Source organism: Herpailurus yagouaroundi, unplaced genomic scaffold (genome assembly GCF_014898765.1).
Source record: "Herpailurus yagouaroundi ecotype Mexico unplaced genomic scaffold, PumYag 163, whole genome shotgun sequence".
NCBI lineage: Eukaryota > Metazoa > Chordata > Mammalia > Carnivora > Felidae > Herpailurus > Herpailurus yagouaroundi.
In genome coordinates this window covers 42,099,208-42,115,401 of record NW_024412404.1, presented here as the reverse complement: position 1 = coordinate 42,115,401, position 16,194 = coordinate 42,099,208, and the positions used below count along the sequence as shown (strand labels likewise).

Below are 16,194 nucleotides of genomic sequence, written 5' to 3'. Positions count from 1 at the left end.
TAATGTTAAACTTCAAAAATCTTAGAAAATGATTATCTTTTAAAAAATTAAGCTTACTTGATTAGAAATGTAAGAAACTAGGAGTAAAATCCCAGTGGAGTAGGTAGAAAATATTACTTCAAAAAATATTTACTGGAGCACCTGGCTGCCTCAGTTGGTTAAGTGGCCAACTCTTGATCTCAGCTCAGGTCATGATCTCACAGGTCATGGGATCAAGCCCTGGTTAAGGCTCTGCACTGACAGTGTGGAGCCTGCTTGGGATTCTCTCTCCTTCTCTCTCTGCCCCTCCCCTACTTGTGGGTACTGTCTCTTAAAGAAATATTTTTTAAAACATACAGTAAAGCCTTAGTTTGCGAGCATAGTTCATTTCGGAAACATCCTTGTAATCCAAAGCACTTGTATTAAATGAATTTCCCCATAAGAAATAATGGAAACTCAGATGATTCATTCCACAACCCCAAAATATTCATACAGAATGATTACAATACTGTAATATAATATAAAATAATAAGGAAAACATAAAATATAAAGAAAAATAAATTAACCTGTACTTACCTTTGAAAACCTTTGTGGCTCGTGTGAGGGAGAGGAGAGAGGAGGGTTATTATGTAGGAAGACTTTCACTATCACTAATGGAACCACTGCTGTCTTTTAGCTCAATGGAATCTTTTTCTGCATGGGGGCCATTGTATATACTCACACAGATGTTGCCTATAGTACAGTATTAATGAACTCTTGTCATATACTGTATTTAATGTAACTGGCAATAAGGCAGCAGACGAAAGGGTCTATATCTGCAGTCAGCCTGACCTAGAATGAAGCAAAGCATTCCTAAGCTTACTCTTGTATGGACAAGCAAAGGACTGTCCATAGGTGCTTTGAAGTGACAAAAAATACACTAGTGCCAGTTGTGTGGGTACCTTCCAGTGTTCTGAAAAATCACTGATTTCTGCCAAACACCGTGGCCTAAGATCCGAGCATGGGAGATGATCACCCACAATCCCCCATAGAGAGAGAGAGAGAGAGAGTAGAACCATTGGCTCAGTTGTGATCTTGTGATGTTCAGCATCATGTACTACTCATATTGCAAGATACCACTCGTTTATCAAGTTAAAATTTATTAGAAATGTTTGCTCATCTTGCAGAACACTCACAAAACAAGTTACTCACAATCCAAGGTTTTATTATATTTACAGAGCACTATTCTAGACACGTAGGGAGATTCAGAGATGAGCAAGTCCCTGAACTTAACCTATAATACAATTAAAGTCCTCATTGACAACAATGTAAGATTCATGGACTCTCAGGACCTCTCAGCTAAATGAATAATATACCTTCTGTGGGAAAGGGGAGGAGAATGGTAGGAGCTGAGATCTGGGCAGTCAGAATAAAACCATGTGCAGGACTTTATAGGCCATAGTATGAACTTTGGATTTTAATTGGGAAATTAATATGGGAAATTATTTTTGGAGAGATTTAAGCCAAGCACAGAAGTGACCTACTCTGACTTAAATTTTAGAAGACTCATTCTGTTTGGATAGTTCAAGAAGACCATGGATAGAGACATCTCTAACTACAAAATACAAATAATATTTATATCTATGTATATAGAATATAAATATAATAGACATAGAGACTTGAATTATAATTATTTCATTTCATAAAATGTGATTTTATACATACATTGAAGTTGTTTTGAGGTTTTAAAACCACTTGTAAGCTATTTTCAGTTTGACATCTCAGCATGTTATATTTTGCAAATGATGCTTTCATTTCTGAAACATGAATAACTACATGCAAAAAATTAACATGTAAAATGTAATTTGTATTCTTGTAAGAACATTGATAGAATCTGTTTGTGTTAGAATATAAATTCATTTACTTAGATTAGGCTAATTAGTCTAGAATAGATCTGATGGTCCATGGGCCAAGCATAGTATGAAATTGTGTTTTACATGGCTTATTGTGTTGTAAATATTTTTGAGTTTAAATTCCTGTAGCTACACATCTGCTCTCTGGTTTACCAGTGGTCTCCACTTTCCCTATGGGCTCACATGCCTAACTCACATATTCATCTATGTTACTTTCCTGGCCCTTGTAGGTAGGCCTTTGAATTTGTGAACCCTTTCCTAGAATTCTGGTGAGCTTTCACTAGAGTTGCCAGGAACAGAATCCAGATTGCAGTGAATTGTGTAATAAATGAGAGATGAGGAAGTAGAACCGTGGAAAAGCTTAACAAAGAAGAGAGAAATGGCTAGAATGTGATTGGAAATGCAAGGCGTGCATGTCACCATTCCCCCTCTGTGTTGCTCAGGGTCAGCCCATTGCTCATGGCATACTCCCCAACAAGTTACTTTTCCAGTTCATAGTAGGTTAGAAATAGCACTTTAGGGGCACCTGGGTGGCTCAATTGGTTAAGTGTCCTGACTGCTAGCTCGGGTCACTGTCTCAGGTCATGATCTCTCTGCTGTCAGCGCAGAGCCCGCCTGGGATCCTCTGTCTTCCTCTCTGCCCCCTCCCCTGCTCGCGCACTCTCTCTCGCTCTCTTGCTCTCTCGCTCTCTCTCTCAAAAATAAATTAACATTAAAGAAAGAAAGAAATAGCACCTTTAAAAGGTGGATTGCTTCCTGGATGCGGACTTGGTGAGAACACAAAGGTTTAAGACCTGATTATCAAAAGACGAGACAGAAACCCAAAAGAGCAGATGAAAAGATTCAGAAACACAGTACCTGGAGTCATTTAGTGTAGGGTTAAGTTGCCCAGAGACCGAAGACGTCACTGTGTTACAGAACAGTGTATTCAGTGTTCATAATGATGACTCTAGACATCAAAGAAAGGTTAAACTGTGTTGTGAACAGTCTTTTAGGCACAGTTAAAATGTATAATGTATTAAACGGGTAAGAGTTCCACAGTTTTCTTCACAGTGAATGGTAGTGAGCTGCATTTATGTGGAAATAAATGTTTAATTTCTTCACAGATCCATGGTGTTTTATGATAATTGAGTCTTTTTTCAGGAAAGTAGTCCACGCAGAAGGAAAGGTGTATCTCTTTGAGTTCTTTTCAGAGAACTGTTTAGCCACAAACATCCCTGGCTAATTGTGGAGTTTCAGAATTACCTTTGAGAGTCATTTAAAAAGGCACAGTGGCAGGGAATATTTGGTGATAAGGTGAATGAATAAGTAAGTCTATTTACTTGGACCCTTTATTTTCTTTAAATCAAAGAATTTCACATTAGTGTTGGGCTATGAAAAATAAACCGTATCTGACTTGACTTGATTGTTTGCATAACCGGTTTTCAAATAACTGCAAAACACTTTTTTTTCTTTTCAGGATGGTCTGCTGGTCCTCCATTATGGTCTTGTGGTTTCTCCTCTGAAAATTACTTGAAGATTCTAGCAGCATTAGGAGGAGGGAAACGAAATAATGAGGCTTCTGCAGGATTGCATTTCACCAAAGATTTCCACACAACATGTAATAGCTACCATTTTGTGCTACTGGAGACATAACTTATCTATTTTCAGCACGTAGATTCATAACATTTATAAGTACAACTTGGAATGACAGAATGCATCTGTTTTACTAGAAACTATATATAAAAACCATCCATAGCTCAGGGGGAAATTTTCAGAGCATTAAATTTTTAAATTCCTTGTGATCTCAAATACTTTGACATTGATTTTGCTTCCTAATCTTTGAGGTAAATCGGTTACTATTTTCTTCTTTGTTGAGCCATATCCCTTTCCCGTTGGCGGTTAGGATTCTGCTCTCTGGAATGGTATCCGTTGGGCAGTCATACTTTTGGAAAAGAAGGATGCTTTCGAACTGAAGATTCAAAGCCAGGCTTTGTTAAACTACAGAGTGTACCTCTTGGACAAAGACCAAAACTACTGGCCACTTTTGTATGTTGCCATCATATTTGGAACACGTGTCTTTCTTTTACCAGCAATACTACTACAGAGATGATATATACTTCTAAAAGGGATGAATTATCATTCTGTGTGAAGAGACTGTCTCCTGCAGGGTTTATGGCCTGTACTGTAAGCCTTCAGTGTAATAAAGACTCCTTTAACATATCTTAACAACAAGGGATGCCTCTTTGAAACATTATCTTTATTGTTTGAATGTTAGTTTGATTAGCATTCACTTTGAGTATGTAGTTTGGTTGTCAGTACCTTATAACACCACTGCTTCTCAAAGTAATAAATAAACGAGTGAATTTGCAAGTTTACAGAATACTTACTCACTGTTCCTCAGTAAGTCAGTTTATGTTCATTGTCCCATTACTTTGTCACTGGGATAAAGAATACGGGTGTTTAAGAGTTTGCTCACGTGCAAAGATTTCAGTTTTAAATGTTATTTTGCCTAAAATTAGCATTGTGATACTTTCTAAAACAATATTTTGTAAACCCTATTTCACTGCAAAATTTCCAAGTCTGCGTATAGAAACGAATGAGGTTTGGCGATTGTTTTGTAAAGAAGTTGTGAATTGTGTATAAATCTCTTCTAACATTTAATAAAAATTTTTAATAAAAATTTATTTTAACCTATTTTGAAGTGTTCATATTTATTGTGGATTGAAACAAAACCAAAATTCCTTACGAGATAAGGTATCCAAATTAGTTAAAATACCATCAAATTGTTATTTTATAAACATCTTCACTGATTTTACTAGATGCTGTTATTTGACAGTGGACAGAATAGCAACTATGGAATTCATTGCCTCTTAAATGTTTCTTACCCAAATTAGTTGCTATTTTTATTCTTGTCCCATGTTAACATATCTTTGTCAGGGATTCCCAAGACTACCTTCAGGTTTTGTTTTAAGTAGGCTCTATGCCCAATTTGGGGCTTGAACTCACGACCCTGAGATTAAGAGTTGCATGCTCTCCTGACTGAGCCAGCCAGGCACCCCAAGACTGCCTTCAGGTTTAGCGGTTCACTAGAAGGACTCCTTATACTTATGCTTGTAGTTTATTACAGTAAAAGGATACAGATTAAAATCTGCAAAGGGAAAGATGTATATTGCCGAGTCCAGGAGAAACCAGGCATAAGCTTTCGGTTGTCTTCCCACAGAGAATACGGGACAGTGTTTAATCCTTTCAGCAATGATACGTGACATACGAAAACTGTTGCCAGCCAGGGAAGCTCACCTGAACCTTAGTGTCCAGGGGATTTAATGGGAATGAGTCATGCAGGCAGCCAGTGCCCATATGATTGACTCAGCCATCAAGAGTTCAGCACCCACCCACTGCTCAAACTGATACAGCATGTCCCAGGGCCCCAAGTATACAAAAACAGGCATTCACCAGGAGTCACATTGTTAGGCTAAACTCTCCCCCTGTGGCCCAAGGTCTTTGGCATACAAGGACAGGATATTCCAAGGGCTCAGTAACATAGGAAAATACTTATTTTAAAGCAGAATATTAAATGTAATTACTTGATAAACACTTATGCGATAAGCAAGTCAAAACGTTAGCGCTTTTTAGATATTGTGTGGACAAGATTAAAATGAAAGGAGTGATCTCCTTCAAAGAACTCACAGCCTAACATACATCTCTCAGAATCTTAATAAAAAGCAGACACTGGTAAATACTATAAGAGTCACAAGGAGATCTATCGTTTGTATTTTTGCTTCCTCCTGGACTTGACCTCGAAGACTCCCAAGGGGGCACCCGGGTGGCTCAGTAGGTTGAGCGTCCGACTTCAGTTCAGGTCATGATCTCACGGTTTGTGGGTTTGAGCCCCACATCAGGCTCTGTGCTGACGGCTCAGAGCCTGGAGCCTGCTTTGGATTCTGTGTCTCCCTCTCTCTCTTGTCTCTTCCCCACTCGCACTCCATCTCTCTCTGAAAAATAAAAAAAAATAATAAAAGAATTCCAAAGAACTAGGTTATATCTGGTTATATCTATTTGGCCTATTGTTCCCACCAGGCAGTAAACCAAGTAATGAAGAACACCGGGGGCACCTGAGTGGCTCAGTCAGTTAAGCATCTGACTTCAGTCATGAACTCAGTTTGTGAGTTCGAGCCCCGCATCGGGCCCTGTGCTGACAGCTCAGAGCCTGGAGCCTGCTTCGGATTCTGTGTCTCATTCTCTTTCTGCCCCTCCCCCACTTGTGCTCTATCTCTCTCTGTCTCTCAAAGATAAATAAATGTTAAAAAAAAAAAAAGTTGATTGATTGGCTTTCAAATCTCTACCCCTAAAATCAGTGTGATCTTCGGCTTCGTCGACAGAAATACAGTTTCAGATCAAGGGAGTTAATACTTCCAATGTCTGATTCATGTTGTACCAGTTCTGGGTAACATACCTAACTACTGAGAGATGGGAGGGTAATGGGATAGGGTATAAGACCCAGAACAAAAACGAGCAAAGGTTGAGCAGTTGCTTACGGTTAACTTGGAGAGGAAAAAACTTACGGCAGGACAATACAAGGTAGCTGTCTTCAAATAACCAGAGGGTCAAGGACTCGGATGTGGGAGAAGCACAAGCAAGAACAGACAAATGCCGACTTGTCTTGGGTTAGCCTGGCCGCCCCCAGCAACAGCACGCCTTCAGTGATGATGAGATAAGATCAAAGAGTTTTCAAAAAGAATTTTTACTGTAAACAAAATTAAACAAATAAGAGTATATGAAGTACGGATTTCAGAACCCAGCTTCAGTGGCCTTATAAGAGTAAATTTGTTTGGCATAGCTGTTTGGCACACTTTGTTTTTACCTAAACCCTCTCGGAGGTGACACTAAGCAAAGATGCCCAGAGGGATAGTTTGTGGTAGTTGTAGTTTGGCAGAACGTGTGCTTGGAGATTTCTCAGTTCCTCCCTTAGATCCGTCCCAATCTTTTCTCTCTAGTATGGGCCAAAGTCATTTTCTCTGACCTTGGGCTTCACTGAGCTCCCCCTCTGCTTCTACTGCATTGCCCTTGCCTGTTGATTCAGTGACATTCTTGTCTCTGACAGTTCCTTCTCTGGTCCCCAAGCTAACACAGTTCTATACATGCACACAATGAGTCTGCTACAGTGACTTTGAATTCTTGAAAGTAATACCTCTACCGGGATGCCTGAGTAGCTCAGTCGGTTCAGCGTCTGACTTGGGCTCAGGTCATGATCTCATGGTTTGTAAGTTCAAGCCCCAGGTCAGCCTCTGTGCCAACAGCTCTAAGTGTATCCTCTGTGATTCGATCCTAGATGAGTATTCTTGTAGGATCACCGAGTTGTAATTGGTTTATCACATGTATGTGTGACTAAACTTGTAAGTTTTTTTTTTTTTTCTTTAAAATTCTAAGAGTTGCAACCTCTGTAGTGTGTTTTCTCATCTTGGAAACCCCTAGTAATAGAAAAGATTCGAGCAGATGCTGATTCTGAATGTTTGTCTCTGTTTTCTTCAGTAGATCCTGACCAAAGGGTAGGTCCTCGTTTTTATCCCTTTTCAGTATGTTGTTCTGCAAATGAGTTTGATTATTGGCATCTCTTCAAAACTGCACTGATGAAATCTAAATTTTATCACCTATTGAGATTAATGGTCATTTCACAGATGAAATGTCATATCGATCTCCTGAAAGCATGCCAAATATTTACTTACATGGAACGGATATTATGGTTTGATCTTTACATTTTGATTCTGTTCTGATGATGTCTGTAGTTTTACAGAGGTTCTAATTGTGATAATATTTTCATATAAATGAGAACAGATTTTTTTTCTTTGAATGTTTTTAAGAAAATGTTTTCCCAAGAGAAAAGCTGGGTGAATAATATTTTAAATTAGAGATTGAAGATGGCAAAAGTTTCCAGGACAGATTTTTTTATCTAAAAAAAGACATAGAGGCAGTATTGCATAATGGTTAAGGACGTGAATTTTCAAGCCAGACTGCATAGCTTTGATTCCCAGATTTGCTTCCTGCAAGGCATGTGGTCTTGGACATGTTATATGACTTCTCTGATCTGTAAATAGGGACAAAGGAACCTAACTCAAAGAGATGTTATGAGAATTAATGAATATGGGAAGTATTCAGAACCTTAGCTGGCATATAGTCTACTATCAAATTCAAATATGGTCCCTATGTAGTCACTTCTTAGATTACTTTGCTGCATTAGTTCCTTTCTAATGAGTGGTGGGGTCCGCTAATATTAAAAGACTGATGTTGAAACGTTTGTTATTTTTCCTGTCTTCTTTCTGATGTATTTTCTCTACTCACCTCCTTCTATGGATAACCAGGCGAGGGACAGGGACACAGCCTCTAACGTCAGACCTGGATTCTGCTTTCACTCTAATTCTAGTCTTAGCTCTGCTGCTTATACTTTGCAGACTAGATTAGTCCTTAGACAATTTCAGTTGCCAGGAGTTCCTTTTACTGAGCTCAGTCTGGCTTGAGGTAAAGATAAAAGATTTGTCTAGCCCTGAAGGACATCAGGAACTCCATATGTCATTTATGAATCTTTATGGCAGGAAATCATGGGAAATGGAAGTTACACTTCTCATTTATTCCTATTTGTGGCATAATAAGTAAACCTAAGTGAGTTAATTTTTTTTTTAAGTAGGCTCCATGCCCAATGTGGAACTTGAACTCACGATCCTGAGACTGGGAGTCACGTGCTCTCCTGACTGAGCCAGCCAAGAACCCCTTATCTGTTTTAGTAAGCACCTCTAGGGGCACCTGGCTTGCTAGGTTAGTAGAGTGTTCAACTCTTGATCTTGGAGTCTTGAGTTTGAGCACCACGTCGGGCACAGAAATTACTTACGAAAAATGTATAATAAATACTTCTAAGGAAAAATACCTTTTTTGCCCTGCACAGTATGCAGCAACTAACTAGACCTGCTACTGATCATATTCTAAAACTCCAGCCCTTATATTTATGATTTTGGCTACCCGCTGCTAACATTCTATAGCCCCTATTAATAAGAACATACAATAGAGCTAGAATGAAATGTCTCAGACTTACACACAGAGACCAATTGCCTCACCAGGGGAGGGAGTGGCCATGTGGTGATGTATGGTAATTAATCGATGAGGAAGGGAGCCTGGAGACCCCTCCAAGATCAATCTTCATTTTTCTTTGTAGCCTGAACTTTCTGTTTTATTTTATTCGGAATCACTAAAGAACTGTAGAAACAAATCTTTAAATATCTGCAGTGTGATTCACCGTATCTTATTATAATCCTGGGCTATGTGTCTGTATTTCTGTGTGTTTCAAGGGATTGTAAGCAAGAATTTATAAATTTTAGCTAGTCACCACCCCCACTGAGTAAGCTTGTCAAATATCAGCATAAAACATGAGTGCAATCAAATAATCTAAGAGATCAATAGAGGAAGAGAGAAGCCATTTGATCTACATAGTAACCGTTCTTCTCATCTTTTGAGGATTTGCAGCAGGGGGATGGTAATTTAATGATAACAATCCTTTGTTTGGCTGGATTCAGGAGCATTTGCCCCTTTTGCAAATGGCATAGACCATATGAGATATTTGAAAATAGCGAAGTCATGATTGGCTTAAATCTAAAATGTACATGAAGTTTGAACATGCAGCAAAGCTAGTAGTGTATGTTCTATAAAGAAAAATAAAATTTCACATACGAGCTCTATTTTAAGATCCTATAAAGCACCCCCCCCCCCTCAGTTATTTCCATTTTAAGTACTGGGCTTTCAGGCACACCAGCTTATTTGGTTCTAAGGGGGAAAACGTACTCTTAGGATTTAGATGCTTTTCAGGACTTTGAAGATTTCTGATGATAGAATAATAAAAATAGTATCAGTTGGAAATCAGTGATGGGTGCTCATTAGCAACCCATATTTCTAGCTATTCTTTCTTTTGTTTACATCCAGGGGTATTTCTGGCTTTTTCTCTACGTTCTGCTTCAAAATCAATACTCTTATTAGATCTGGCTTATGTTGTCCTCACGGAATTCCTTCCAACTGAGATTGATTGACCCAGGTGGCTGTACATAATGGTCTCAGCTGGAGCAGAAGGTATAGTAGACTTTGTAATTATATTTTTCTGATAGTTCCATAAATTCTCTATCAGTGGATTTTTTTAGATTGAGGTGAGATTTACATGATATAAAATTAATCATTTTATTTTATTTTTTTTATTTAAAAAAATTTTTTTTTCAACGTTTATTTATTTTTAAGACAGAGAGAGACAGAGCATGAACGGGGGAGGGGCAGAGAGAGAGGGAGACACAGAATCGGAAGCAGGCTCCAGGCTCTGAGCCATCAGCCCAGAGCCCGACGCGGGGCTTGAACTCACTGACTGCAAGATCGTGACCTGAGCTGAAGTCGGACCTCAACCGACTGCGCCACCCAGGCGCCCCAAAATTAATCATTTTAAAGTGAACAATTCAGTGGCATTTAGTATGTTCACAATGTTGTGCAACTACCACCTCCATTTTAGTTCTAAAACATTTCCATAAGTCCAAAATAAAATCCTGTATCCACTGAAGAGTTACCCCTTATGCCCCCTCTCTTTAGCCCTGAAAACTACCAATCTACTTTCTGTTCCAATGAATTTTTTTTTTTAATTTTTAAAGGTTTATTTTTAAAAATGTATTTTAAAAATTTTTTTAATGTTTATTTTTTAGAGAGAGAGAGAGAGAGAGAGAGAGCGCTAGCAGAGAGAGAGGGCGACACAGAATCTGAAACAGGCTCCGGGCTCTGAGCTGTGAGCACAGAGCCCGAGGTGGGGCTCAGACTCACAAACTGTGAGATCATGACCTGAGGCAAAGTCGGATGCTTAATCGACTGAGCCACCCAGGCACCCCTTTAAAATGTTTTTAGAATATTTACTTAATTTTGAGAGAGACAGAGTGCAAGCAGGGGAGGGACAGAAGAGAAATGGAGACACAGAATCCAAGGTAGGCTCCAGGCTCTGAGCTGTCAGCACAGAGCCTGACGCAGGGCTTGAACTTGTGAATAGGGAGATAATGACCTGAGCTGAAGTTGAACACTTAACTGACTAAGCACCTAGATGCCTTAATGTTTATTTATTTTTGAGAGAGGGAGAGACAGAGCACCAACAGAGGAGGGGCAGAGAGAGAGGGAGACAGAGAATCTGAAGTAGGCTCCAGGCTATGAGATGTCAGCACAGAGCCTGATGAAGGGCTTGAACTCATGAATTGGGAGACCATGACCTGAGCCAAAGTTGGACACTCAACCAACTGAGCCACCCAGGCACCGCCTCTGCCCCGTCCCCGCCGCCGCCGCAATGAATTTCTTAATACAGTTCAAAAACGATTTCATATTTGCCTTTAGAGTCATCAATGGTGGTTCTGGACTCCCTGCTTTTGTTCACAAGTAAGTTTTAGAAGTTTATCTGCAGGACTATAGGTGATTTGTGTTGTTTCTGGAGCTAAAACTTGGACTCTAGTTTCCAGACAACAGCTCAAATCTTGCCGTCTTCTTTAGCTAGTGCAGTAAAATGAATTCTAAGTATCCTGGATTGATTACCTCTTGAGGAATTGTCCCTGCTGTAATATTCCTTCATTTCCAGGCCCTTTGATACTGAGCTACAGAGTTCCTTTGCAAAATTACATTTTAAAACTCCTTTTTAAGAATTAGGTAATCGCATCTAATTCTGTTTCATTTTTAGTAGGAGGTGACTCAGTTAGATGGGCTCAGAACCCAGTTTTGAGCTCCCACGACCTCACTGCAATGCAGGACGGTAACAGGTTCAGGAAGTCTGGAAGCAGTTTGCCTATGGGACTTGGTGTTGCCCATGGTTTCTGGGGCAGAAAAACCTGAAGTAAAACCTGGTGAAGAAGGGGTGAAAAAGGTGATAGAAATAAGGATTCCCACTCCCTCAAGTGAGGGGACTTGCTTTTCTGTAGAGAAGCAATATCGGAAAGACAAGCACTGCGGTCAGAAGATCAAGGCTCAAATCCCAGCTCCCTAACTCTGTGACAATAGACATGGGTTTTAACCTTGCCATTCCAAGGCTCTATTTCTTCATTTGTAAAATGGGTATACAAATACTATCTAAAGAGTGGTTGTGAGGTTTAAGTGAGATAATTCTGTTTGCTGCCTAGAACAGTGTCAGACACATAGTAAGTAGGTACTGAATAAATTAAAGCTGTTATTAGTCTCAGGAGGCAGGGGATCTCATTGTCTAATGAATCTGAAAGTCATATTGGTTATCACTAATGCGCTTTGTGGGCAGGCTTCCCCACAGTCTCACAGACTCTCTTTGTTGTCTTGTTCTACTAGTTGGTTCCTCTTCTCCTCCCCCCTGCCTTATGATTCTGAATCCTGTTTCCTTGTTACTGTAATGGTCCTGATTTACTAATTTATCAACTCCGGGCTTTCAATGTCTTTATAACTGAGCTCATGGCAACCAGTGGCAACTCGCTGAAAATAGAGGTAAATTAGAGCTAGAGATTATATAACTGTAATCAAAAGATGCTGGTTTTCCAGAGACAGATCCATTAACCAAATACGTAGAATCCTTAGAAGTGGCAACCAATATCTATGGGGCGCCTGGGTGGCTCGGTCGGTTAAGAAGTGGCAACCAATATCTATATTGAAAACCCATGTGTTGATGAGACTATTATTTTTATCCCTAATAGGCCCTGAAAGATGTTTGATTACTATAAAGCTCTCACTGTTAGTGCAGGATGAACATCTCTTTTCCCGAGCAGTTCCGTCGATGTATCCTTGCGTGGCATGCAAGTACTCTCAGCCAGATGGACTGAGAAGGACAAGATTGTTCAAGATTCAGCAAGCTCCAGCTTCACCACCACTATCGGTGGGGGTGGCACCCACATCCCCTCATTTCAGTCTCCATCCTGGAACGTGACATGGCATTAGGGAATCTCAACTCCATGGACTTCTGGATACCAGAAGTAAACTGTCCAACGAGGAACCCCAAACCCCTTGATATGGACAAAGTTTTGTGTATTTTTCTGGAAAAAGGGTCCATAGCTTCCTCCAAGGAGTCTGCAATCCATCAAAGGTTAGCAACCATTACAGTGGAGGAAACTTCTACTGCTGCCTATGTTCTACCTAAACATATCTGCAGAAGTATAACCTCATTTTCAAAAAAGGAAAAGATTCTTATTGTTTTGGACTACCTTTTATCATATGTGTTCTGCGCATATCCAGGCACAGAATCTATTGTCTTGCATCATTTGTTCGATTTGATTCCTCCACTCCCTGCCATAAACTGTCCATTTGGCGCATTATGTGTTTCAGCCAGTGTGAAACACATGCAGACTATATAGCCCCAAAGCTTGGGCAGGGGGAAAAACGACCCTAAATGTAGATGCGAGGAACAAAGCATAAATAATTTCCAAATTATTTGGGGGTACAGTTGTCTCATTGAACCAAAACAGTGCTTCTCTCAACTGAAATAGCAAAAACCACAGAACACAAGTTATGTTGGTGGGATGCGTGTGACTTTTAATTCTTATCTTACTAATGTTTTACAGGAAGTCTGAGGAGTAAAGACAGGGATGGAGTGAGGGAAAGGAAGAAGAGAAAGCATCTTTCCAGTTCCTTGAACCATTGCAGCAGGTCCTAGGATAAGAAAGTTTAGTAAAAGCATCACGCCCTATCTGTTGTGAATGGAGATGTGTGACAGAGACCTGGCAACTCTTTAGGTCTGGTGGTGGTGAATGCAGACAGAGAATTAACCCGACATCAAACTTGGCACATGTACGTGGAAGACTGGGCAATGCGGCTGCTACACAGTTGGGCAGATGAAAAGCTGACTCTCCAGAATGTACTTCCTAGCACGTGAGTAGGAGCATATGTACCCCTTCTCTAGTCTGGGCGTCGCTGCCTCTCCAGTAGGGAAGGGAGACCCCACCAACCATGCAGCAATGGGAAAACTGTTGGGCAGGACTCTTTTATTAAGACAAGAGAAAGATTTCTTTTTCATGTTTGCCAGTGGTGTTGATTGACCAGAGGTGACTTCTTTTACTTTTGGGCAGTAGCATTGTTTCTGGGGATAATATAATTACACTTAGCGCTCTTCAAAGGCATAGGAGAGTAAAAGCAAGGCCTTGTTAGGACCTAGACTGTGGAAAAGGGGATAAGTGGGTTCTAAGGGTCAGGGTACGAAAGAGCTAATTCTAGATCACCACAAATGAACTGACACAGAGCAATGAGACCTTGGCTTTTCCCATCCACACAAATACTCACCTCTTCTAGCTTATACTACTAAATCTAAGGTCAGCTTAATCACAGCTTGGGACACTATTAGTGTGTTTCTAAAGTTAAAGTGAACAGCTACATTCAGAATAAAGTACTTTTTTTCCCCCTAATTAAATGGATTTGAAGAAGCTGAAAGCCTAAAATCTAGGGACTCCTTTCATTATTGTATTTGTTGGGGTGACCCTTAAAACTTATCACTGCTTTTTTTTTTCTTTTTTCTTTTTTCCTTACAGAATTGGAAGGACATGAAATGGGTAGGGAGAAGTCATTCCACGAATCACAGAAATGGTCAACATGCATCTAATTTTACCCATTGAACAGAGAGAGCTAAAGGGGGTAAGTTCTTTTGAGAAGAACCTAACTGTGTTTAAGGGGGAAGAATACTACACTAGCCTCTTTTTTTTTTTTTTTTTTTTTTTTTCCTGAATGGAAGAAAGGATACAAGGAATTGTGAGAGGTGGGAGGAAGTGTCCATTAAACAAACACCTATCACTTGTGAAGCAGTTTTGTCAGAATGGTGTTGGATGTGGACCATTGGTTTACCTTTGGCAGTGATCTTATGTTTTATGTACCTAGAGTGAGACTATATAGCGGGGTAATGTCTGGGTATAGCGAGCAAATACAGGTTTTAATTTCAATTCACAGCAAATGACGATGATCACAGATTTAGCACCTTGATTTGTACTTCCTCTGTACCTGAATCATCTAATGCTGTGAAGCCTGAGCTTTAGGTGAGAAAGCGGAATTCTTAGGTAACTCCTCTGTGGTTGTGCTAGGACTGCAGCTTGCTCCAACCTAAGGGGTGCTTTTCTTATTAGAGAAAGTAAGGATTCAATGCTAAATAGGAGACTGAAGCCTTGAAGACATTTTATAGTGGTGACAGGTGTTTTGGTTCAGGAATAGGCTCTTTAACAAGTCGAATGCATATTATCCCCTCTTAAGCGTTAACCTTATTAAAGCAACAGAATTAAATTTTTTGGCTTGAAGTGGTACTTTCTTCTATATTCAATTTCTCGGTTTTCTTAGTAGATATGACCGTCTCCTCCAGTATTTCTTCAAAACTTTCTCCTATCTGGGAGGTTTTCTTAGAGGCCACCTTAGAAGCCTCTTCCTCCTCCTCCTCCTCCTCTTTCTTAAGAGACAGCCCAGTGGATGAGACTTTGGAGGTTGTAGAACTGAGGATTCTAGGTGGGAGCAGATAACCTGGATTGGGAGGTGGATTTAGCCCTGAAATGCTTAATCCACTGGTGCTAAAACGTGTCTCTTCGCCTTCCAGCAGTTTCCTGTAAATCCAACAGAGAAACATTCTTAGGAAGTCAACTTGCAACTTTTTTGAAAAGAACTTAACCCTCCAGCTCCTATTCATTTTAGAAAGATTCCATAAGACTCTTCAGTTTCTTCATGAGATTGAGACCAATAAATATTGAATGCCAAGGCTCAAAGACTTGGAGTTTATCCAGCACACGCACAGGTGCACGCACACATGCACACTCTCACATCTTCAGCACCAGCTGTGTTTAAGGCACTGTCAAAGGGAAACCTATCCTACTCACAAATATGTTCAAAAAGGAATTTCTGTACAATTCTCCTTGGCCTCATCACACCCATTTTTGGCATTTAAGAGTCTACAAAGCTCTAGGGAGAAGTAATGTTACTATTTAAAACCTTAAATGCAATAGGGATAAGGAGGTGAGAAGTCCACAAAGGAGGAAAGAACCACCTAATTCAGCCTGAACTTGAGATTTGTACTTTTTTCAACGTACAAAGGGAATGGAACCAACAACACAAAAACCAGTAAATGAAACTGTTTCAGATACCAGACTTTTTCTCAGCCTCACCTAACCAGCATCATAAGTGTGGCCCCAATACTTTGTTTCTCATAACTCTAATAATTTTTATGACCTTTTCTTTAAAATCAGAAACTCGGGGCGCCTGGGTGGCGCAGTCGGTTAAGCGTCCGACTTCAGCCAAGTCACGATCTCGCGGTCCGTGAGTTCGAGCCCCGCGTCAGGTTCTGGGCTGATGGCTCAGAGCCTGGAGCCTGTTTCCGATTCTG

The 16,194-nt window shown here is 40.1% G+C and overlaps 2 protein-coding genes across 2 annotated transcripts in view; one reads left to right on the top strand and one right to left on the bottom strand.

The window, feature by feature from the left end:
• The window catches only part of PCGF6 (polycomb group ring finger 6), a 34,518-nt gene extending 29,971 nt beyond the window's left edge, over positions 1-4,547 (top strand). Inside the window, exon 10 of the mRNA XM_040486324.1 lies at positions 3,331-4,547. Within this exon, the coding sequence (XP_040342258.1) occupies positions 3,331-3,387 (57 nt within the window). The 3' untranslated portion in view covers positions 3,388-4,547. The remainder of the gene's footprint in view (positions 1-3,330) is intronic.
• An 8,809-nt stretch (positions 4,548-13,356) lies between these two features.
• INA (internexin neuronal intermediate filament protein alpha) overlaps positions 13,357-16,194 on the bottom strand; it is a 14,361-nt gene continuing 11,523 nt past the window's right edge. Inside the window, exon 3 of the mRNA XM_040486320.1 lies at positions 13,357-15,421. Coding sequence (XP_040342254.1) covers positions 15,106-15,421 — 316 coding nt within the window. The 3' untranslated portion in view covers positions 13,357-15,105. The remainder of the gene's footprint in view (positions 15,422-16,194) is intronic.